Source organism: Amphiprion ocellaris, chromosome 5 (assembly GCF_022539595.1).
Source record: "Amphiprion ocellaris isolate individual 3 ecotype Okinawa chromosome 5, ASM2253959v1, whole genome shotgun sequence".
NCBI lineage: Eukaryota > Metazoa > Chordata > Actinopteri > Pomacentridae > Amphiprion > Amphiprion ocellaris.
The window spans coordinates 21202840-21227385 of record NC_072770.1 but is presented as its reverse complement, the minus strand read 5'-3'; the positions used below and the strand labels follow the sequence as shown (position 1 = coordinate 21227385).

Below are 24546 nucleotides of genomic sequence, written 5' to 3'. Positions count from 1 at the left end.
TCCTGCGCGGAGTCCCAACCAGCACACAGCAGCACAGTCCATCCACTCCTTAGCTCTTTGTTTAACAACCCAAGTTTATTTGTAAGAGAAGGGATCGAGCTGCTATCTTTTGTTTCTTTCGTTCCTCTTGTTTTCGGGAAGTTTAGCGTAGTTTTGACTTCAGCTCATCCATACTTTTAGTTTGTTTAATACAACCTTTGTTTATATTGGCTTTTGGAAAATAAATTATTGATTTCGTTGGAAAAATCTGTGGTGTGTGCTGCTTGAGGCCCCAACAGGATGACATTTTCATGTTACATTCAGTGACCCCTAGGCTGGGTGTAACACTCCGCCCTCTGAGAATGTTGCTGTCGTTTGGCTCCACACTTGCTGATGACCACTTCCGGTCTCAGAAAACGAAAAAACTGACCTTTTTTCGTTTCTGTCTCTTACTGATTTTACTTTCTTATTATTCTAAATATAAAACAAAAATCAAAAAATGTAAAAAAAAAAAAAAAAAAAAAATCGTATATCCCTTTTTGATCATGAAAAGGAAAACGCCTTGTATTTCAATTTTAATATTTGTATTTTAAAACGAAAATCAAATAACCACTCGTTTTTTGTTTTTCAATACCCGTTTCAGAACGGAAAATCCAATTACCAGATCCGTACACGGACCATTATGGCACACTTGGGTGCTGAGTGGCTTCAAAACTTGCAAACAACCCTAATTTTTTTTACTTCTAGAACAACGTGGCAAGAAGGGAGATGAAAATCAAACGTTGCACGTGGATTCACAAATTTGTGATAATGGGGCATTTTCAGGAAAAGTTGAGCTTTACCACCAAAAAAAGAGAAAACAACCCTTCATAAATCCTTTGCAGAAGGTTTATTTTTAAATGTTACAATACAGACCAATCATTTTACAGGCTGATGTTTCATTTCAGTTGCAACCCCCATGTTTTCCTTCGAGTCCAACAATCTGCCTCTCGCACTTGTGAAACATCAGCTCTGAAGGCCTCACAGCTAATTAACTAACCCTGCAAAGATGAAAATGTTAGTCAGCAGCATGTGGCCTGTTCAGAAATCAGCCCCATAAAGAGTAATTGCTGTTCTTATTAATCATTGTTACAGGGCCGCAGGATCCACGTTCATTTAAAGCAGAACCAGAACAGAACATTGCAAACCGCAGGCGGTCTGACAATTTCACCATTTTTATGTTCTGCACCAAAAAATGCAGCACAATAAAAAACCAAAAAGAAACACACAATGTAGCTGGAGGTTGACAGGGCTCATTCTCTGCTTTGTTGAAATAAATTCCCCTGTAAAGAACAGATCACAAACCTATTTCACATTAAAGGAAGGACGCGGTGATGCAGTTTGTGATTCCGTCTTGTTTATGGGGGTTTTCAGGCAATTTTCCATCACATTTAAGCGCTTTTATTGCGTCTTAAAAGAAATGTTGCCTCATTAGTGCGCATAAGAAAATGTTTCCCCCTTGATTTCTAATAGATGACTGGCACACTGTGAGCACCAGTTGTTAGAATTACGCTGCTCAGTGAATCTGGCTGCGTTAGATAGAAAACTCACATACTATAGAGCCCATGTTTCCCCCAGAACAGTAAACGCACCTTATAAATGCACAGTTGTTCCATGGATTTTCCATGTTGGCGACTCCGGAGGGTCACCAGAGGACTTTTGATGAGCTTCAAGAAATGCAATTGTGATGATTCTTGATTAAATTAGTTATGACTTTACGATTAACATCTTGAGGAGAGTATAAAAATGGCCAAAGTCAACTCAGGAGCGCACAAACTCTCCACAGGTCAAACACTGCTGCCCTCTAGTGGACTGTACAGGCCATGAAATAAAGACATTAGCACCTTTATTTCTCATTAATGGTGACGTTTCCATCATAGATCTGCTTCTGTCCAACCAGCAGCCCATAAACACACTGAAAACCACTGTGTAGCATTTCATTTCATCATATTCACCCCCTTCACCAACTACTGCATCCCAACCACTAAAATCTACCCCATAATGTATTTATATCTTCCTTTAATATTGACTTTTACTGTGTTATTGTCTCCAAACTGCCTGGTGAGCTTTTTGAATTTCTTTTTTTTTTCTCTCCCCGACACGCTGTAGTATTTCTGTAAATTATGAGTACATCTGTTTTTGTGCAGGAGCCTGTTTTTATTGCTCTTTTTCGGTGCAGACATTCGCAAGAAATTGGTGATGATGGATATCTGTGATTTATGACCTTCATGCTGCATTATTAATGGTTTCTAAACCACGTGGCTCCCACAGGGCTGTACGGACCTGCAGATACAGAGCAGAGTTAAAACGAACATGGCATTTCAGAGTTCAATTAGGACATTATTTCAATTTGAGCCAAAAATGAAATACCAAAATCTACCCACACATGGAAACCTTTATTTAGTTATTTATCCAGGACTCATGGGTAACATAAATAACCTGGAAAATTGTTTATTTCTTTTTTCAAAGGTTGACATGAGACATTTTCAACTAGATTCATGTTTTTAAATTATAAGCTGTAATGAAAATGAACTCAGCGCATCCTCGGTATTTCAGAGAACCAGTTAGATGGAATTTTTCTCCATAAAATATTCATTTAAAAAAGCTATTTATTCATTCACTGAGCCATAAGATAAAAAAGGCCACAAAGGAGATGTGACTGATTGGACTGCAGATTAATTTGATGCATAAACAACCATTTAAAATTATTTTTATTAATGTAGGTTAAACTTTATACCCTTTTTATTGAAAAGAATGAGCTTGTGTTCTGTTACTCCAGATCTGAACAGAAGGTGGTGGTGTCGTATCTGAGAGAAAACTTCACTTGTAAGGGTTTTTTTTTTTTTTTTTTTTTTTTTTTTTTTAAGAAAAAGTGTATTTCTCCGTATTTGAATGGCACCATTTAGTGTTTTTCTTTAGCTGTGATCTATTAACTTTTTATGATATTGAGCTAATGTTGAAAATATATATTTTTAGTCTTGTTTGTAAAATAAGATATTTAATAAAATGCACCTGATTAACCTTAGTAACTCACACAAACCATGGATATTAAAATAAATGGCATTAAAGTCAAATAACAGGTGAAGACGTGCTTTATGGCTGTTGCAGAGTTAAAACTGATTTGGGAACAACCAAATAACCTTAAAACGTTTGCAAACTTGCTTGAATTAGCTGTCTAATTACTGCTTTTTTTTTTGTAAATTGCCACTTGAGTTTTTCTCTAAGCTTCTAGAATAATCAGGGTAAATAATGAAATGTGCTAATGAAAGCAAAGGTGGGGGTCATGGTTAAGAAAATAAAAATGAGGGCTCATATCTGTAATGTAGGTTTTTGTAAATAGCTGCAATAAACATGTTTTTATTGTTGGTGCTTCACCTCCAAACACACATTTATCATCAGCACTGATCTGGGTTGAGACAAAATGCGTAACAGAAATTTTGCAAGCATCAATTCTCCACAGAATGATAAAACTTCCCTCAATTATTTTGCTGAAAACGTCCCATTGTGTATCATTTTTGGAAGAAAAAAAAACAGATGAAAGGCCTCCTCGTTAATAATCATTCGTTTGAGCTGTATAGGCTATAGTCTCCTAACAACCCATTTTCCTTTTCTTTGGGGATCAAGGCTTTTTTTTTCTTTTTTACTAGAAAGTCAAACAGCCTCCTGTGATCTTTTGGATGATATAAACAAGTGACTTTTGTTTTCCAGTTTGGCTCCTGGCAAAGATAGAGAGCAGAGAGGGGACAAAAGAATGAAAGAGTTTTTAAAGAAAAGGACTGATCCCCTTTGGCTCTTTTGTGTCAAGTTTCTCTTCTTTTCAGATGGAGCGTTCATCCGTGTGATTTCAGTTTATTGTCAGGGATTATGTATTAATTCATGCCTCATGGATAGACTGGAGCAGAGATTATGAGGAAAAGAAATACATAGAAGGCTATGAATTGAAGCAAACTCCGAGAAAGTGCTTTAAGTGTATCTGATGGGCAAAGACAGAATAAAAGTTGAAGTGGTTCCTGAATAAATCCGGTCCTTGTTGAGGACAGCAGCTTCTGAGGAGGAAATCTTTGCGCACTGAGCAGAAGTGTTGCCCGTCCCAGTCCCCCGTTGACATTTTAGGAATGATAAAAGTTCCGCCTTGCCTGGAGCTACAGCCTCTCTGGAGCCGGCCTCTGTCTGCGGCAGATTGCCTTTGCTCATTACAGCAATTATTTTACTCGAGTTTAACCCCTGCCTGAATGGCAGGGAAGTCAAGAGAAAGCCTTTAAAAGTGCCGTGGAGTGGCCTGTAATTTCCCTCCATCTGATCCTCTCTGTTTTGTCATTTAAGTCCTCCTGATGGAAGAAAAACGACTCCGCAGTTCAAATTTAGATATTTTTTTCTTTCTTTTATGCGCTCCAGGAATGTAATATGTTGATATGTGGATTGGCACGCTGCTCCTAACACCCATAATGGGGTGTCACCTGGCTCGTTTTACACCCTAAACACACATAATGACACTCGAGTGGATTGTTTACGAGCAACTTAGCCCCACAGAAGTGATCTCCAATATTTATCGGTGTGTTTTTGAAGTCAGCACAACTGGTTGTCTCCCCCCAGCAGCAGCAGCAGCAGCCTCCCCCTCCATCTCCACCTCCCCCCTAAACTCTTCTGGCGCCAACAAAATCTAGGTTAGTTGTTTCAAAGCAATAGGCGACAGCTGTAGCAATACATTCCACCAAATAACATGTGACAAGTTGAGATTCTCGGTGCAAAGCAGCACTGCGAGGCTGAGCGCGCAGAGAGGTGCAAATTCCTCCTGACAAATTGGGCCTTACATTGTCAAGTGTCATTGGTGTTGGGGCACTGAGAGTCTTTAGTCTGCTTAATGACATTTTGTTAAAAAAAAAAAAAATTTAAATGTATATATTCTAAATAATCAAACTCATCTTTATTTTACCTTTTAACAGGAGTTAGCAGGCCTAATCGTAACATTCCCATTCTGTTTTTCCCATAAAACTGTCTAAAGACGCTCAAGAAGTAGTTTTAACAGTAAAAAATGGTCTAAATCTCATCCTAAAAGCGCAGAAAGAATACCAAGTTTCACCTGAAATTTTCATTACAGATAAAAAAAAAAATCTAGCAGATTTTGTAAAATAAAATAAAATAAATATATAGCTCTTTAGGAAACTTTGGTGCACCAGTCATCGTGCAAGTGTCATTCAAAACGGACAACCTCTTAATGAAAAAGAATAAACAATTTATTGTTAAGTTATGTCACAAATATATTCATAATATAAATGAGGATATTCTTCAAATATACATTATTTTACAGTACACATATCCCTTCCGAAGGGAAGCAATCCGACAACAGACAGTGCTGTTATAGAGAAAAACAAAAACAAATGCTGTGGTTCTCCAAATTCACAAAGAGCACTCATTGACACTGGATTCAGTAACCCACTATTAGTTACGCATTGATATGAATGCAAAAAAATGGAAAAAAAAGTACGGAGTCTGCAGTGTGACAGCAGCACACTGAAGTTTGTCATCAAGCTGCAACAGTCTGTGATCAGCAGCCCTTTAACCTTTCACCTGGCTGTGTTTGGACACTGGCGCACAGAATACTGACTGTCCGTTCATGACAAATCAAACGACTACAAGTTGTTTTCCACCTCTGCACCGCAAAAATGTCCATCTTAAAGTCATTTAGTCTTATCTCATTTCTCTAAAAGGAGATTTTCTTTTTTTGTTTTAATGTCTACCGAGAAAAAAAAATAAATGCAAGACTTAAATGACCAATGAAGTTGGATTATTTTTGCAGTGTGTGAACTTACTGGCGAGGTAAACAGAAGTGGATAAGCCTCGAGGTCCTCAGAAGGGGTCTGTTAGGAGGCCTCGGCCCCCTTTGGCTAGATGTGACACTGACTTCACCACCAGGATGCTTCTTTATTTAGTCCAGTGTCCTCAGCGCTCCAAAAGGCCCCTACTCTCTCTCTGAGTTGTCTTAACCCCCTTTGCGTCCCACTGCGCGTCGTCTTCGGTCCCTGTCAAGCCAGGTGGTACATACTGTATCCGACGTGAGCCGCGTACAGTCCCACGGGAGAAACCGGCAGCGAGTGCCTCTGGAACGGGTGCGACCCAGCGTAGGACGCAGGGACGTGCGCACCAAGGGGAAAGGAAATCCCGAAAGCCGGAGGCAGCATGGGCTTTGCTGCCATTTTCAGTTTCTCAAGTTCTGCCTCCTGCAGCCGCTTGGCCTTGGCTCTCCTGTTCTGAAACCAGATTTTAACCTGAGTCTCCGTCAGGTTGAGAGAACTGGAGAACTCTGCGCGCTCTGCGATGGAAAGGTACTGCTTCTGGCGGAACTTCCTCTCCAGGGCGAGCAGCTGGGACGTGGTGAAGGGAGTCCGGGGCTTTCTGTTCGTCTTGTGTTTCCTCAGTGGACAGGCAGGAGGACTTAACCTTCCTGGAAGAAGACAAAATGCTTGAATCCAAAAGATTTTACAGCAAAAGCAGAGCCAAATCCAAACACATTCAGTAGGAAAGTGCGCAAATGGAAAACACACCGACAAGGACAGCAATTGTAACCAGCAGGCGACAAGAAATAAATAAATCATCACATCTGGTTTCACTTCCTCTAAAGCACAACTTACTTGGAGGTGTTGGAGAAAAACGAGGACTCTGTATCCATGAACTTCTCTCTTTACTGTCCGGACTCTCGGGTTTAATCAGCACGTCTTCTGGCATGTTCATGAGGTCGCCCACTGAAAACGAGGAGCTCATGGGTAAAGCAGGAGCCGCTGTATCCAGACTACCGAACGAGCCCATCCGTGCGCCTTTCCCCAGCGCCTGGGACGTCCCGGCCACGGACTGAGCATCCGGGGATGGCACCTCTCTGCTGGGCTTCCTGTCAGCCATGAGCGCCTCGACGCTGAAGGGCAGGATCGCCACTTTGGGCTTCCCGGTCTCCTCCGCGGGGCTCAGGCTGGTCTGCATGTCGCCTCTGCCGACGAGAACCGAGCGAGGAGGGAGATCTTCACTTTTCAAAGCAGCGGTCAGAGCTGACATGGCGGTCGATGGGGCCATACAGGTCTGACTGGCACCGGGAGTGTCGTGGGGAGGGAGGGGGGACAAGTTGACTCTTGCGTGGGGGTGATCGTGGGAAGACTTGCTGTTGGAGTTGCTGCGCACTAATGTGACGGTATCCTCATGTTTATGTGGCCAAATTGGAGAGCTGGGCTTATAATAAGGCAGACGTGGTGAGAGAGGCGGCCAATCAGAGAGGAGATGGGCTGGACTCTGAGCAGGAGGAAAGAAAAAAAATCAGAGTGGGAAAGTTAACAATAGTGACTTCTTATAAACTTCAGATAAACACAACAAACTTTAATGGCGCACAGTTTCATCCAGGCTTAATCCCCCACAAAATAATGTTCCAACCCTGAGTATATTCCTTATAATTACCCCAACAAAACTTATTTCATAATTGGCTCTATAAACGTGTGCACTCCCTCTATTATTACCCTCATTGTTTATCTCTGATAACACAACTTCTCTGTGTGGATCGACCCATATGACTTTGGTTTAAACTGAGCCTTGAATGTTGCACAACGCTGCTGTCGCTGCCGCTCTGATGAACCTCTTGCTGTTTATTGATGGCTGCGGGGCTCTAATCAGATTCAAGCACACAAGCCTTTTGCAGTCATTTAGGGGTAATTATTGGGCTTGGGGGAGGGATCAGTGGGATTTTTTTTCTCCCCCCTTTTTGACGACATCCATTAAAGTCAAAAATGATGTGGAGTCGAAACAAAGTGAGGGGAGGAGGAGGAGGAGGAGGAGGAGGAGGAGGAGGAGGAGGAGGAGGAGGAGGAGGAGGAGGAGGAGGAGGAGGCAGCGTGGAGCCAAGGAGAGATTTAACCAGGACTGTCACTAATTTACCTGGCCTGTTCTCATTATCTGCACTGCTCATGTAGAGACTTTTTAATTATCAGAACAGGAAAAATGCAACACAATCTATGCATGTTCAAAAGATAGGCCCAGTGTTTGCACGAATACACTCTGCAAATAAAATGGTGCTCTAGTATCCAAAAAAGACGCTCAAATCTTGCACTAAAGACGCAGAAATAGATGAGGCCTACCTTTTTCTGCGGTGTAGTCAGTTCTCAGGAAAAGCGTCTGCGTCGCTAATTGCCAAGCATAAACAATCTGTCACGATTTGTCAGTCTCCCTAATGGACAGACAAGTTGTGTTGTTTTTAGGCGCCAGCAGCGGCCGGATCAAAGCGCACCACTTTATGGAGACTATTGAAGAAGTTGAACCCGCACCGAGGAGAGCAGCACCGCCTCCTCCTCTATCCGCCCTAGCCCAGGGACACTGAGCCATTCAGCCTGAAAAATTAGCTTTTTCTCAGCCGATCGCACGCTATTTCAATCTATTCAGATGAGCGCCACGGTCGTGTGATGGTTTAGGCGCCTCAGAAGGAGAAAAAAATAAAAAGGTCAACTGCCCACCGGATACTTTTCAGTCAGTCTCTAAATGGGGAAAAAAAGAGGTTTCCTGGGTGCGAGTGTTTCCCAAGACTAGACCTGCAGATCTGAGTGAGGAGATGTTGTGACTCTGCGCAGGAGTCGGTGAGGTGCTGCATACAGTGAGGGGGAGACCTCAAAGCGTGTTATCTGCATAATCTGCGCACTAGAGGAAGGGAAATCAGGGAAGTGACTCCGAGAGCAGAGGAGCGCCGTGCGACTGGTGCCTCAGAAAGCTGAAGCTTGTTTTAGTGCAGTTAACATTCAAGGTGCAAGAGGCCAATCATCTGATTTTTGTGGAGCTTTGTCATGACAAACATTTAAGTGACTGTGCGAAAACAATGTCTGAATAATTACAATTATAAATCAGTAAAGGTCATGTCAGCGGGTAGCCTGTCGTGTTTCCCGTTTCCACACTTTCATATTCAAATCACAGCCGCAAGTGTTCCTTAATCGGTTTCTTGCATTTTAGATCAGATAACTAGCTTCCACTCGGTTCATAAAAAAGTTAACACACAGCTCTTCATATACCATTTCCTCTACAGGACATCCTGTGTGTATGTGAAGGTGTAGCAGGCTCCGTGCGCAGCTGCAGTGTGTTTGGAAACACTTAAACCCTCCAACCTGGAACGAGTGGCACCGCTCCGAAAGACTTTGAAGTCACCGGAGTCTCCGGGCTCCCACGTCCGTCTGAAGTCCCCTCTGCTCGGGGCTCAAACACTTGAACCCGTCCTCCAACACCAACTCGTTAAACGGGTCTGCGTAAACACAAATAGGCACACATGAGACGCATTAACGTGCGCTGCGGCGAGGTGCGGCTTTTAGCACGGTCTGCTCATTTTTCCCGGTGATGTGCGTCCCTTCCACAAACTCGTCTGAATTCTGTGTGATCAGCTAAATATTCCCTGTGCATGTTTCTTGTGATTTTTGATTTGATGGCCTCATGATGAATTTTAAGCGTGCTGATCTTTAAGTCAATCGGTGGATTTGCGTAAAAATCACCTGATAATTAATGGCGTCATATATCACTGCAACGCTGCTTTGATTATGATCTCTTCCGATTTTATTAAACCTACATTGATTACAGTGGCCGACTGTTTCGGTGCCATTGTCTGCAGTTTATTTGCCTTGTGAACAGAAGGACAGAGATGCTGGAAAACAATGTTGGTGACAATTAGCATCCCAAACACTGGCCTTAAAGAAGACTGATATGCCATGGAGAAGACGATTACCATACCGTTTCATTTAAATCCCGAGGCAACAAATGAGGGCCGGGTTGAGATACAAAAAAACTGTAAGGCTCATCGGGCCTTTATTTAACTTTATAAACTACCTTTGATTCCCAGTCAGGAGGCAGATACTGCAGACAAAGGCCCATTGTTGCCTCCTCTCAAAGTTGTCTTAACCCTTTTCATGCGAGGTCTGTCAATTTAGACTGTAAAGACATAAAAGGCCGAGTCCATGTCAAAAGGCATTTTCAGGCAAAATATTTGCACTTGGTGCGTAAATGACTTACATCTGGGGACAATGACATCGCACGTGTGAGTACAAAACTCCTCAATCTTGCTCACATTTAAATTTAAGGTGGAAATTGCGCACGAATGCATGAGACATTAAAATGCACAGTGATAACGACGTCAGTGACCGCTAGCGAAATGTGTGACCTCGAAAGGAATCTGGTGAAAGCGTTTGAGCAGCATTTCGGTGGGTTGGAGTTAATCTGATAGCGGCTTCATGATGCACCTTTAGCGGGAGATGAAAGGAGCAGCCGGCAGTCCGGCCCAAGGTCTCCATAATTATACATAATGTATCCTATTTCAAAGCAATTAGCGCAATCAGGCGGATCGGGCCACTTTGCTGCCACTAAGTAACAATGCCTCACGGTCATTTAAGCTTCTACGTGCCGTTCACACTCTGCGGAGAAGTGCTGCTCTCAGGCTGGCAGGTGGATGTGTCCAAAGCCCACAAGTCATCGCCTCGTTTTCTGAAGCCAGTTTACGATCCGTTGATCCCACCTCCTCCTAAACCAGAGCTGAGAATATAAAAATAGTCTACTGTGTACAGGAGCATATTTAATTAATTTTAATACCATTTGTATATATCATAAAATGCATAAATTAAAGAAAATGTTTGTATCTGTCAGGCCAAATCTGGAGAGATAAATATAGGCTAAAATATATTTACTTATAATATTTAGAACAATAGTTTATTTCTGTTTTAACACAGTACATATTATGTCATTTGAATTTATTCTAATTTAGTTAAATTTTTCACATAAAAAAATTGCAACGGTTTGAATCAAGCTTTTTGAGTTATGACAACTTCAAATTAAATGTTGAACCAACAAGCTACACTGAGTTAAGGTGAAAATTTTCCTACTACAATGAAAGGTATGTTTAATTACCGCTTTTAATTAACTGAAATTGTCCAGGCATGTTAACACAGAGGTGGGGACTTAAAGTCCTGACCTCAAAGTGAGGAAAAATTCAACTATCAAGCCAATTTAATTAAAGTGACCTCAACCTGAATTTAGTTTTAAATCAACTGATGCGGGAATTTGAGTTTAAATTACTCATAATATTACATTTATGCAATTAGCAATATTATAGTGTCAACTCAACCCTCCAAAATCGCATTTCCAAAACATTACTTTAGATGTTTTAAAACAAATATTGCAACCATGCATTTTATTAAGTGGTGGTCATTAAATTACTTTTAAGGGCACAGAATTTTATCGGCAGTGCAAATCAATGAGTGAAAAAGAAAGGGGGCTGAAAACAGAAATGTCATTAATTGGCAAATTAAATAACAGCAACACTGAAGTCATTTCTGAGCTCAGAGAGTCAGAGTTGAGTCTAGAGCAGCGCAGCGATCGAGCCTCAGCAGGAAAACAGCAGCTCGGAGAGAAATCGAGTCCAAATGTGGAGGCTCGCCGGCTGACGATGATGAATGCTCTGGAAGCTCCGCCGATGGAGCGACTATATGCGGCTTGGAGAGCAAAGACGTAGATGCTTTTGGAATTATGAACTCTCCGAGTCAATCAGAAGCAGCGCTTTCTGAACTTTATTCCCCATTCATCCCCCTGAGCTGTGCTCCGGCTGACAGGCGGGATGAATGCGTCCCCACGGTGATGATGAAAACCCTGCTGGGGCGCAAGAAACACGGACAGACGCGGCTCGGGTGTCGCCAGCACCGGCGGAGGGCAAATAACCGCAGAGGAGGCTCTGAAGAGAAATATTTGCGTGAAATCAGGATGTATGACGAGTCCAGATTTGCGAGAAAACACTGACACCTCCGCAGCTTTATTACCTCCAATGTCAAAAATCTAAATTACCGTCTAATATCCCATCACCACCAATTCACTTCTTTTTCTTCATGGTAAAAATTGCATGTTTAGGTTGCAGCTTCACTTTTTAATTACATCATCGGCGTCTCTGTGCTCTGATTGGCTCAGTTGTGTTAAAGCCTCCTTAATAAGCGCATCACTGCCTGTTTAAATATTAATGCGCTAATTAAACCCAACACACCGCCACTGGGGTTTATTTAAGAGCTACGCAGGCCAAAAACTGCCGTTGAAGGATGCTAATCAACGTGCTAATTCTAAAATAAATAAACACGTTTCACGATAATGATGTATTGTCAGCATTTAGCGAACTGTAAACTGCGTGGTCTGTCTTTTGCTTGGTGACTCTGAGCCAGAAATGTACGAAATAGTGCACACAAGGTTCCTTTAACTGCTTCTGTTCTGACATAGTGGAATAATAGTAGTTCATTTTAGTGCCCTGTACCTCTAAAAAGATATTTCACGCATATTGACAGCCTACATTTCATTTTGTTACTCAAATAATTCAGTATGTTTTTATTATTAGCATGAATGTCATGCTAACAATGTTGCCCAAACATCAAGGATGTGTGATTAAAACAAAACAAGCAAACAACAAATAAAAGAATAAACAACAACAACAAATTAAGTGGGATAAAGAAATTGAATTAATTTTGTTGTTTACATAACACACACAACAAAATTGAAATATATAGTCAAAGACAGTGACTATTTCTACATCATTATTAATATTATTATTGTTTTCATTATCATCATCATCATCATTATTATTATTGCTTTGATGTCACCGTCTTGTGCTCCATTCTATAGGCTCAATATTTTGGCAAAAATAAATTTTAAATACATTTGCCTAATCAAAAATGCATGTTGAAACAGTGGTTATTTATATATGAATAATATTGTTATTGTTATTGTTGTTGTGACGTCACCGTCTTGTGTACCATTTTATAGGCTATAAAAATAAACAATATTTTAACAAAAATACATTTGTCTAACCAAAGATACATATTTAAACAGTGACTATTTACACAGTATTATTATTATTATTATTATTATTATTATTATTATTATTATTATTATTATTATTATTATTATTATTATTATTTTGTTGTTGTGACGTCATCGTCTTGCGTAGCATTTTATAAGCTATAAAAATAAAGAATAATTAAACTAAAATAACTATAATGTTACTGCCATTCATTTACAAACCTTGCTTTAAAGCTCCCATCCACTACGTGCTCTGCTGAGGGTTTTGTGTTGCGTTTCTATGAAAAGTTCCTTCTTCGGTGTTCTTGTGTCTCTCTCTCTGATAGGATCTCTGTTCCTCACACCGTGACCTCTGCGTGACTTTAACATCCAAATAATTCCACCATGTGAGCGGCCCTATCAGTTTCTGCGCCTGCCGCTCATTGCTCTGTGAAACTTAGATAAAACTGCGGCTTTTTACAATTTACAACATTTCATCGTTCAGTCAAAGACATCTCAATTACCCGAGGTATTGGTGTGAAATTGAATTATCGCCCTTTTATTTCTCTCACGCCATTAAACAGGCAGCACACTAAAATCATTTGCAAATCACTGGTCTGGGTAATATGATATCTAAATGGATTGATTAACTAATGGCAAATCAGGGGATTTATTTGGTCAAGTCCATCACTGGGGGTTTTTCAAACGCCGAGTGCTCTTGTTGATTAGGAACTAAATAGAGTCCTAAATGAAATGCTTAATAAGCGCATAACAAGCAATAGTTTCGGCAACAAATCATTTCTATAATCAGGACTTTAAAAGATGCTCGATGATGGAGTAAATGATGTGGAGCATCTAAACGCTGTCAGCCGTATTTCTCTGCTCTGCAAACAAATTGCAGGAATAATAAAAACATGTTCAGGCTTACTTTAGGATGGAAATACTGCTTCAAACACCACCATGGTCAAACTATTACACATTGTGTCTATTATTGTTATTATTATTATTATTATTATTATTATTATTATTATTATTATTATTATTATTATTAATAATAATAATAATAATTTATTTTATTATTATCATCATAGAATAGTTATATAATAGCAACAGTTTTATTTATTTACTATTCCTACCTATGATTTTAAAATTTTGTTTTATCATTTTTGCTGCATGCACAATTTTTTTTGCTGTTTTTTGCCCCCTATTCTTTTAATAAATTGCCTCACTCTCCAAAAAATATTCCTTTACTCATATTTGCTTGCACTTAATGTAATTACAAATTAATGCATAATAGTTAGCTTTTTAAATTATTTTTGAACAGATATGATCTCACCAGCAATATTTTCTATCTCAAATAAATCAATTTTCCCTCTTTAAAACTAGAATCATTTTACATTTTCATCACGATAAGCAAGAATAACAGTTGTAGGTTTTGGAAATTAATTCTGTGGGAACTGACATTAGATACAAATGGGTTTTTGAAATGCAATCACAAGGATTTATACAGTGGTGTGTGGTTCAACCATTTCAAAATATCACTGCAAAATCTCTGCCTTTGCCCTTCCAGTGACACCATGTACATAAACCATCCCTCACAAAAACCGTAAGCCCATCATTTCAGACCGTTCCCCTCCTGCTTTATAGATCTGGCCAAAGAAAAGCAAACCAAAACACAAAAGAGGGGCAGAATCGGGGAAGCTCGTCTGGGAAGTTGCAGTGTGGATGTCGAGCCGCTGCGTGTCCTGTCCTTCAGATCACAGCACAGCAGACTTGGCTCCATCCTAATCTCACAAGTCTCAACAGTCTGCAACTCAAGTTTATCCAGAGGGGGTTGAGCCTCTCGCACTGCCCCCCCGATCGCCGTCCCATCTAACCCACCCCTTGTCTTCCGCCTGCCTCCACCCCGAGGAACACACTGTCAGTGACCCTTTGCTGACTCGGCCGGCCTAATCCTTTAAATGTGGGCAAAGCCTAAAATGATGAGGAGTTGGGCTTTTCTGATACAGGTGATGTCCTTTGCTGCTCCACGTTTCCCTGTGGCCAGCAGGATCAGCCTAAAGACACAAGAGATCCTGTGGTTGTAATGGGCAGCAAACTCCACCTTGAGCAGCTGGAATGCAGGAGGATTTGAGTCAAATTCAGCTATGCGGGACTCTACTGAAGGGTACATCCCTCTTATATGCTGAAAGATTTGACAAATCAGTTTTTAAAGATGGACTTGCGGACACTGAGCAGCTAGTAGAGTCACTGGCAAGAAAACACTCCAAGAAAGAACTAGATAGATAGATAGATAGATAGCCAGGTTACAAAGTGAAGAAACAGACCGTCTGTGGAAAACTTTTCTTGATCACCATTACAATCTACTTTCTGTATTTGCTATTTGAGATGTAGCCAAGTAGAGATAGCATGGTGAATATTGTGTGTAGTGGTGGTTTGTGTGCGACTTGTTAAAGCCAGTAAGACCACAATAACGGTGCCCAGTAAATGTCAGAATGACTGAGTTCATCAATAATACACAATAAACCTCTGAAAAAAAAAAAAACTAATGCATGCACGCTGAATGAGAAAGGAAACTCCTCAAGTTAAAACACTGTTGCATTATTGCAAATATTATGGCACGGTTTATGGGACATACTATTGCAAAGCAAAAAACTTGCAGCACTCACAAAAAGTGTTAATTTTGCATATAGAGATGCAGGGAAAAAAAGGAGTCTTCACCTTTTGCCACTGACTATTCAATGATGTCAAAGCCTGTTAGTTTTCCATTTGAGAGTGCTGTCAGATACCCACAATGCACACACACACCCTCCAAAGATGCCCCTGCAGCCACAGTTCCTCTGACAGTGAGCTCACTCAGGCAGCAGCACTTGCACCCACCTCCCCCCCCCCAGCCCCACCTCCCCCCTATGGGAGACATATTTAATTTAATTAAGCCCTGTCAACGCTATTGATTTTGGCACTTTCAATTACGGCCCATCCGTTTATGGGCTCCATGGGCTGTGGATCTACTGATCTGTGATGAGGGGGCCCATATCAGTGCGGGACCACATGGACGAGGAGCCTCTTTGTCTTCCTTATGGCCCTGCGCTGTCTGCAGGAGACACTGACACATGGCTGCTGCCTCTGTCCCGCTCCCCTCCTGCTACCCATAATTAATCCCTCATTAGACAGGTCTTTATTGTTTAATTTGTGCCGTTCGTAATCAAATTGGGCAGATTAATTGCTACAGAATTTAGAAACCGGGGTGAAAAATAACCACTTTTAATTGCCTTCAGGTTTTATGACGCCCCGGGCCTCTTTAGTGAGCCATCACTGGACACGGGTGAAATATGTCACATCCTAAAGAATTTTCTCTACATCAGTTTTTGAGTGATGAACCATTACTGGGGTGATCTTTTTAGAAAGCGCAGCTACTTAGCTGAAGCTCATTAAAATGTTTCTCTGAGATATATTTTCCCTTGCAGGCCTAATTGCAAAAGTCAACCTTACAAATTCTTGTGTTTATTTATGGTCTTGGCCTTTTGCTTGTGTTCTGTTTGTGTGCTTCATGGTCAGCAATGTGTGTGAGAGATTAAGGAAAGTGCTTCAAGGAGGCGTTTAAGTGTGCACGAGAGAGACAAAGTGTATGTGTTAGAAAATCCTTTTAATAGAACTGTGTGATATCAGTAAAAATGAGATCTTTCTGTTGAGTGTGCAGGAGGCCTGTAGGTTTATTTTATAAAACTGAAGTGCAGAAAAGTGATTTGGATGAATAGCGTTAGGTGTGACAATAAAACTGTAACAACCTATTTGCTTGACACATTTTTACAGCATACATTTAAGTGGTGACTAAAACACCAGTAGCTTCTAACACTTAATAAAGAAATGCTTCTGTACGCTTTGCGCAGGCACCTTGTAAATGCCCTTCTAAGCCATATTTAAGTGAAAGCAGAAATGAATATTACAGTCACTTTGTGTGGGTTAAGGTTCACAGAGCTGGATGGAGAATTAAACCTAGGGCTTTGTTTTATGTGCCAAAAGCAGAAAATGTGTAAACGATCCTGAAAATGATTTCTGACACAAAATACAACAATAAAACTAATTGTGGGCATATTTTTAAAGTACATTTTCCTTCATTAATAATGACCTTTTTACATTAAAATCTAAATATTACTGTTGACAATGAAGTTATCCCAGTGTGATGAGTATAAAAAAATGGGGCTGTCACAATATCAGATTTTTTGCGGTTGAGATAATATCGCAAGGTCTCCTGAAAATTTTGGTAGAAAAAGTCCTACTGCCATCATTTAAATTAATCTTTAACTTAATTTAAGGTGTATTTTGTTTTCTTTGTTGTTAATTTAGTAAATTAATTAGACTCAAAATAGTAACAGATTAATGGTTGGATTATTTGTGATATTGTCAATATCTATTTTTTTTAATGTCAGTTATCTATAACACATCATGTTATTTATAAGCTCTTTTTTATTGCTCTTTTGGACAGATGAGGGCTGCACATTTAATTTTCTTGTATATATACTACTGTTCAAAAGTTTGGGCTCACCCAGAAAATTTCATGTTGTCCAGGAAAACTCACACTTTTATTCATGTGCTAACATAATTGCACAAGGGTTTTCTAATCATCAATGAGCCTTTCAACACCATTAGCTAACACAATGTATGCATTAAAACACAGGAGTGATGGTTGCTGGAAATGTTCCTCTGTACCCCTATGGAGATATTCCATTAAAAATCATCCGTTTCCAGCTAGAATAGTCATTTACCACATTCACAATGTCTAGACTGTATTTCTGATTAATTTAATTTTATCCTCATTGAAAAAAAATGCTTTTCTATAAAAAATGAGGACATTGCTAAGTGACCCCAAACCTTTGAACGGTAGTGTACACACAATGATAGCAAAAATATATTCTATTCTATGACATACCGACTAGAAAACACACAAAAACTCTTTAACGCAGCATTTGTCACACAAGATTAATGACTTATTGTATTCCTCCAAATGCAATTTTTGTAAGTGCATTCATACAAAAATACCTGCAAACCCTCCCGTAGACTGCGGGATTCACGTATATGTGTGCACATGTGTGAACACTGCAAACCTGGCTGGGTGTGTATGTGTATGCACAGCGTCATGTTTCAATGACATCATTTAATGAGAGCATTGATGTCAAAAGTAGGGTAATTGCGTCGGCTGTCGTGTCACCATACACCTTGGCAATTACGGTGTCACTCAACGATTATGGTTCATTATCTCTCTGAGAGGCCGGCAGTCCAAACAATGGACTCGCACAAACCCTAAACACTAATTGCTAGCAGACACAAGTAGACGTGGAGCCAGCTGAAGTGGTATATATTTAGCTTCTGTGGAGTGTATGGGAATTATGAGGGTGAGTTACACAAATATGATTATTAGATTTCACTTGATGGACACATGAGCATAGCGAGAAGTACAAGTGTGCCATTTAGCGATGGATGTAGCTGTTAACTACAGTGCAGAGGGACAGGACTGGAGGGTTTAGTGGAAAAACCTAAGAGCCACTTGAACGGTGGAATTAAGGGTAATTCAGGAAAAGGATATCGACCCTTTTTAACTCAAAAAGTTGGAAAAGTTGAGGAAAACTTGGCTCTACTTTGACTCATTAAATCCAGACAACGGAACACGAGTGATCTGCGCTCAATGGAATCTCTGTTGGACGTGATATTATTTATTAAACTTTGTTCCACATTTGTAGATAAAGATTTTTCCCATGGTTACGTTGGTACTGTCCACCATTTTGTGCCCTCGCTGACCCCGTTGCCCTCTGTGCACCAGTTGAGACCTTATAAGGCAGCGTGGATTCCTCTGGCTTGTATGCTTCATATTATCTTCACATCCCCCTTATTCAATATCGCTGATGATTATCTTTGTTGAAGTTGAGGCCCATGACCAGGAGCCTCCGTCCTTTTATGCACAACTGGATCTCGGTTCATGTTTTTCATGTCATAGTGTAAGAGTTGTGTAATTGGTTTTGTTTCCAACAGATGGTTGTCCGCTGTTGCTGTGAACTATTGCAAACTCTGCAGTGACTGTTTGGAGACGAGCAGATTTAGTTACATTCATTGTGCTTTCTTCAACAGGTACAGATGTTTTACAGGAAGTTTGAGCTGCACCACCCAGGCGATGACAATCAAACTCAGTCGGTTGTTGAATAACTTTTATATAACCACACTTCGTTTAGTCTCACGTCATGCTATTGAGCTCACTTGGCCTGAAATTCTTGTTAGCAGGTGAAAACAGTTTAGTAAATACAACTGCAATGACGCAGAAAATTTCAGGCTTGTTTTCATTTTTGCATGACTTGCTAATCAAATCGTATTTCAACAGTATTTTTTCTCGATGAGTCACGGTGAAATGTCTCCACTTAGCTCCTTGTTAAAATTATAATTCCTCAAATTTCACTCCCTATAAATTGTAGATACTCTACTGTATCATCAAGTGAGTTTTGTTACTAAATAAGACACTAATTAGGCAGCTATTTGTCAGAAGGACAATAAATTAGTACCTGATGCATCTTTATACACAGCAATACACAAACTTAAGTAGCGTCAAAGCAGAAGTTAGTCTGTAGTTTGCCTTTTTTATGTGATTCATTCAAATTTTAATCTGATCTTCCATTAAAACATGCAGAAGAATGACCGTTACCTTCTTTTGCTTTGCCTGTTTGTCAGCAATAGCTGTTAGTTCTGTCCTCGGTGAGAAACACAAAAGTGACCCCTTGTTTTACCAGTTGAACACTTTAAATATGTTGTAGTGAGATTATCCTCAGCTGTAGCATGGGTGCAGTTTATTTCCCCCTTCCAGTCGACAATACTTTTTTTTTTTTTTTTGAGAAACATGATTGCAATCAGTCTCAAACCTATGTCTTTTATTATTGCCACTATAATTACAAAGATCCCCAGGCCTTAACAGAATACAAATTTAACACAAACCTCAATGTTTCTTTAACCCTAACTTTCCACCGAGTGTAAACAAGTAGTTTTTGTGTCTAAATCTAACTATATTTTAACAATAGCTCAGCCAGGGTTATTTCTCAGTGATTTCAAATGAAGCATCAAATCAGAAAACACTGCATGTCCATTGAATGGCACCTCCACTCACTATGAATCATGAATGTAACTACACTACATGACAATCTTTCACCCTCTCTACACAAAATTACATTCCTTTACAACTGAAATGCATTCTCATTTACATTACGTAGTAGTAAAGGCCTCCAGATTCAAAGAGCCACATAGCAACAAGGAGAAGGAGGGAGGATGGAGGCATAAGTCAGCAACAGCACTTTCACCCAGGAGACCAGAGTTTATGTCCTGTGTGAGACCATTATTCTTACACATAGGTTTGGGTTTGACATGTTGCTTTCTTTTGGTTCTCACTCAAGGTTTTGGTACTAAAACTATGTGATTAGATTTAGGACAATATCACGCTTTGATTAATACCTTCGTAATTAACTGCATGTTAGAAGTCTTGTTAAGTTTAGGCACCAAAGCTACATGGCTACGTTTAGGAATTTAGGTTCAAATACGACTTTTCACTACATGTTTGAAGCTTCTCTACCAATTTTCTGGGTCACCAGGGTTACGATTCCCGTCCCATCTAATATCTGACTGGTTGGCTGAAAAGAAGCCCCATGAAAGAAATAAAATAAATGACAACAATATGCGGACAAGAAATGTATTTGTGCTACATGACAAACATAATCAACAAAAATACACTTTCCCATCAAAACATAATAGAGAATGCAGTTTAGTTGTTTAGGCATATAATTTTGCGGAGACAGGGCTGGCAAACCTAATCAAAAATGAGGTTTTATTTCCTGTAAAATCTCAGGAGTTGTAACACGGAGAGACACAGTTGAGTGAATGTCTACATGGAGACTCATTAGGAGCTGGGGTTGCATAGCTAATTATGGTTGTGTCGGGCCGTGATGGTGAGGCGCTCCTTGCTGTGTGGTGGAGCCACAGAGGCTGCACAAACATCTCCTCAGAGGCCCCGGCTCCTTGTTTAATGAAACATCGCAGGGGCCCAGCGAATGCACACAGAGAGGCACAGCACAATCTGATGGACAGTGTCACCGGGGCCATGCCAATTATGTTTTCAGCAAAAAGCCCACTCCCCCCTTCATCTGTACCTCCCGCTCCCCGCTCAGACATAGAATAACAGGGCAGAGATATGATTACTAATCTGACCCCCCAAACGCCAAACACTAAAAATGTCAGGATTTGTTTGTTCAGTCATCAAGAAGTGTTTCAAACTGAAATGGGGGTCTGGAGGGATGATGGTATAATGAGAGTTTGCAGCTTCAGATGTTTGTTTTTGTTCTGATTGGGTTGCGTGAGGCTTGATGTGTCTCTGAGTGCTCACTGGACTCATTATGGTTGTAGCAATCTACTTTTAATAGCTGCAATTTGTTGGGTCTACCAGAACTGGTGCCCTGGACTCCACAGGATCACAAAGACGTGCTTAGCTCCGGCCAAAGTAATGTGATACAGTAAACATGATCTCTGACTGTGGGGCTTGGTGGTGTACTGTATGTCAAGTCTTCTGTCTGAGCCTCTGAGGATCAATTGCTGTTCTCAGCTACAACTTCTTCCTCTCTCCTATTCAGATCGTCTCTGTTAAGGTGCCTCTGCTGCTCTTTTCACATTTATGAGGATGTGATTAAATGTTCTTCTTATTTCATTCATTCAAATTTGCTGGCAAAGGTATTTCACCCGCCTGACAAAGAAGAATGGATGTTTCATTTGTCACTTTCTGTACTTGTGTCGGCGCTAGACATCACATATGTAACTGAACAGAGAACAAGAGGCAGGGGAATAGAAGAGAAATTGGGCACAGGGAGCATTACTTGAAGGTGATTTAGCATCTGGTTTGGATGTGAATGTGATCAGAAGAATAGGTACCAGTGGGTATTGTCTGTGAGAAAAAGATCCGTCTCTTTGTCAGCCGGGGCTCCACTCTTTCTGAAATCATTGGCCCTACATTTATACGCTATTTGCACTTGCACTAAAAATGACTGGAAAGCTTACTCTGTTATTTTATTCTTTTGTTGTATTGATACAGTCCAGATTGTAGGTATTTTACCACCTAAACATTTATTTTCTGGCTTCCTACCTCAGCACATTCAAACTGAAATGCAACAATGGATGCTATAATAAAGTGCTAAATCTGGGGTTAAATTTAAATAGGTTTACATGAATATTCAAAGTCTTATGTGTAAGATATAGCCCGTTTAACATACGGTGTCCAAATTAAAAAAGTAATTGAACACTTGGCTGCTAAATGCTTCTTAGGCCGCTGTGTTTTTTAAATGTTCGCTCATGCACAAAAGAGCTCACAGAGATGAGAATTGTCATTCAGATTGAGTTGAGGTCAATTAAAGAGGTGTCCATGTAGATGAACAAGGAAATAATGAGGCCCAAAAGGATGAACACAGACGTACGCAAGAGTCTTCTGTATGCACAGATTCAGATTCAGCCACATACATTTAAACTCATCGGACTAAATCACATCATCAGCTTGAACGCACTCCTAAAAAAATGTACACACAAAATCTCCCGATCTCAATCAAACTGAGCTGTAGTCAACTTTCAGAAGACTAGACTGAAGGCAGACACACAACAACATCCCAGAACTGAGGGTGGCTGCAGGGAAGGCCTGGCTGTGCATCACCCTTTGAGATGCAAAATCTTGTAGTCACTGACCACTAAGGATTTTCACCAAATCTTAAAGAAGACAACTGTGTTTGACATTGTGGGTATTTTGTTCAGTTACTTTTGGACCCTAAACTTTGGACTTATGTACTGAAACGGCATTTATCTGCCACATTGTGATATCTATTCTGACTTAAACTTTCTCAAATTAAATCCAGTGATTCAATGTTGTAGTCATTGCTTTATTTAAATAAAATGTGTAACTGTCGAGAGATTTGTGGTCTGAACTACACAACTATTAAACAATAAAAAAAATATAAACAAATGGGCAACTTACTAAAATACTATGCTACTCTCTGCAGGAAAATGTACCATATAAAAGCGGACGTGAACTTATACCTTCCTTTTCCTGTCTTTATTCTCATGTAAAGCAGCAGGGGAGCCACTTAGCCAACAATGGCAGATAAACCTAAACACATCCAAAGGCAAAAAAAAAGGCCAGTCAATGAACAGCAGCGGGGCTCGGAGTGAAAGACGTGGTCATGTCTTTATTTTTGTTTAACAGGATTAGCAAGCCCATGAAAGGCCCACAAAGTGACACAATTAGGGGCAGTGTCAGTTTCGCTTTACAGTTTCAAGGGTTCCCACTTCTCCCTTCCGGGCGAGGAAGCTCGGCGGAGCTCTGCCCCAGAGCCAAGATCACCTCAGCGAAGCCTGAAGGCGTGGCTCAGTGTGACATGAGGGCCTCTTCCACTCCTTCACCCCCTGCAGCGCTCAGCTCATTGGACGCCCAAAACACAATTAAATTCATCTAAAGCGGGACCGCTGGCTGCTCGGCTGATCTCTAATATGCGTAAGAAGGGAAAATAAATCTAATTGCGTGTTATTGGTCTCAAGTTAATCCCCCATGCCATGACACTAAAGTGAGTTTTGGCGGGTTCACGCTCCGTGGTCCTGCAGCAGCTCACTGTGGGAGGAGTTTTGGTGGTAACAAAGCCAAAGGGCTGCACTTGACTCCTGACAGGGGCTGAAAACCACTAAGAAGCTTCTTAAGTGGCCGTAAGTCTTATCAAGTGCACACTCTTGTATGTAAAGAGCACCACAAGTGAGTCCACACACAAGTGAAATGATGACGTCAGGACTGCAGCAGCAAGTGATATAAGGTTTCAGTTTCTTGTGCGTTTGCATTAGTGGTGAAAGGATTATGAAACCTTGGCAAGTTTCCACTGACTGCAGACCTGGGAGGTAAGACGCAGTGATGTGAATTAATTGTTTCATTACACAGTTTTGAGACATATTAGATGGGATTAATATGCAATTACCCCGTCTGCCAGAGACACCTGATCTGATTTCTAAGAGCTATGCTAAACGAACCAAAGCAATATAAAACATTTAACTCGCTGTTTGGTTTCTGAAATGGCTTCCAGTCCTGTAGCAATCCTGTGAGCGGATTGCATTTTTCTCCAGTCTCACCATAATTGGAGCCTCACTTTTGCCCTTTTGTACATATTATTAAGTTGTTAAAACTATCAAGCCAGTGGTTGAGCATTTAACCGGATAGCCACACGCATTGTTAATCCTTTCTCTGTTATTCCAACTAGACAAGATTTGGCCTCTCTCAAGGTTTTTCTTTGTCTAAAATACCTTTCATCTGTGCATATGGTCACAAATGTGTTGGTGCAAAAAGGCCAAATAGCTCATGGTGTAAATAGGACCCAGACGATGGAGCTCCAACATGGATGGAAACAGTTTTCTATCTTATTTACTTTGGAACGAACAGGGAAACCACCTATTTACTTCCAAGCCCTTCTTCTTTAGAAGATACAAGTCTGCCTTTAATTTAGTAAGCACTTCAACAACTTAACACAATGAGTACTAATGGTTCTCCCTTGGATTGTGGCCCTGCGGCGTAGGAGATTTGCAGCATTGTAATGGCCTCCTTTTCTGCGCACAAAACACCAAAGAGACAAGTCAACTAACCTCAGATGACACTGGATTCGGCTCAAAGCGTGAGGGTTTTTT

General features: G+C 40.5%; 1 protein-coding gene across 1 annotated transcript; it reads right to left on the bottom strand.

The window, feature by feature from the left end:
* Positions 1-5230: 5230 nt before the first annotated feature.
* msx1a (muscle segment homeobox 1a) lies at positions 5231-8276 on the bottom strand. The gene is made up of 3 exons (XM_023292123.3): positions 8130-8276; positions 6648-7293; positions 5231-6460 (listed from the first exon to the last, which is right to left on the bottom strand). Exons 2-3 carry the CDS (start codon positions 7078-7080, stop codon positions 6042-6044), a joined length of 852 nt encoding a protein of 283 aa, XP_023147891.1. The 5' UTR covers positions 7081-7293; positions 8130-8276; the 3' UTR covers positions 5231-6041.
* Between the last annotated feature and the right edge of the window lie 16270 nt (positions 8277-24546).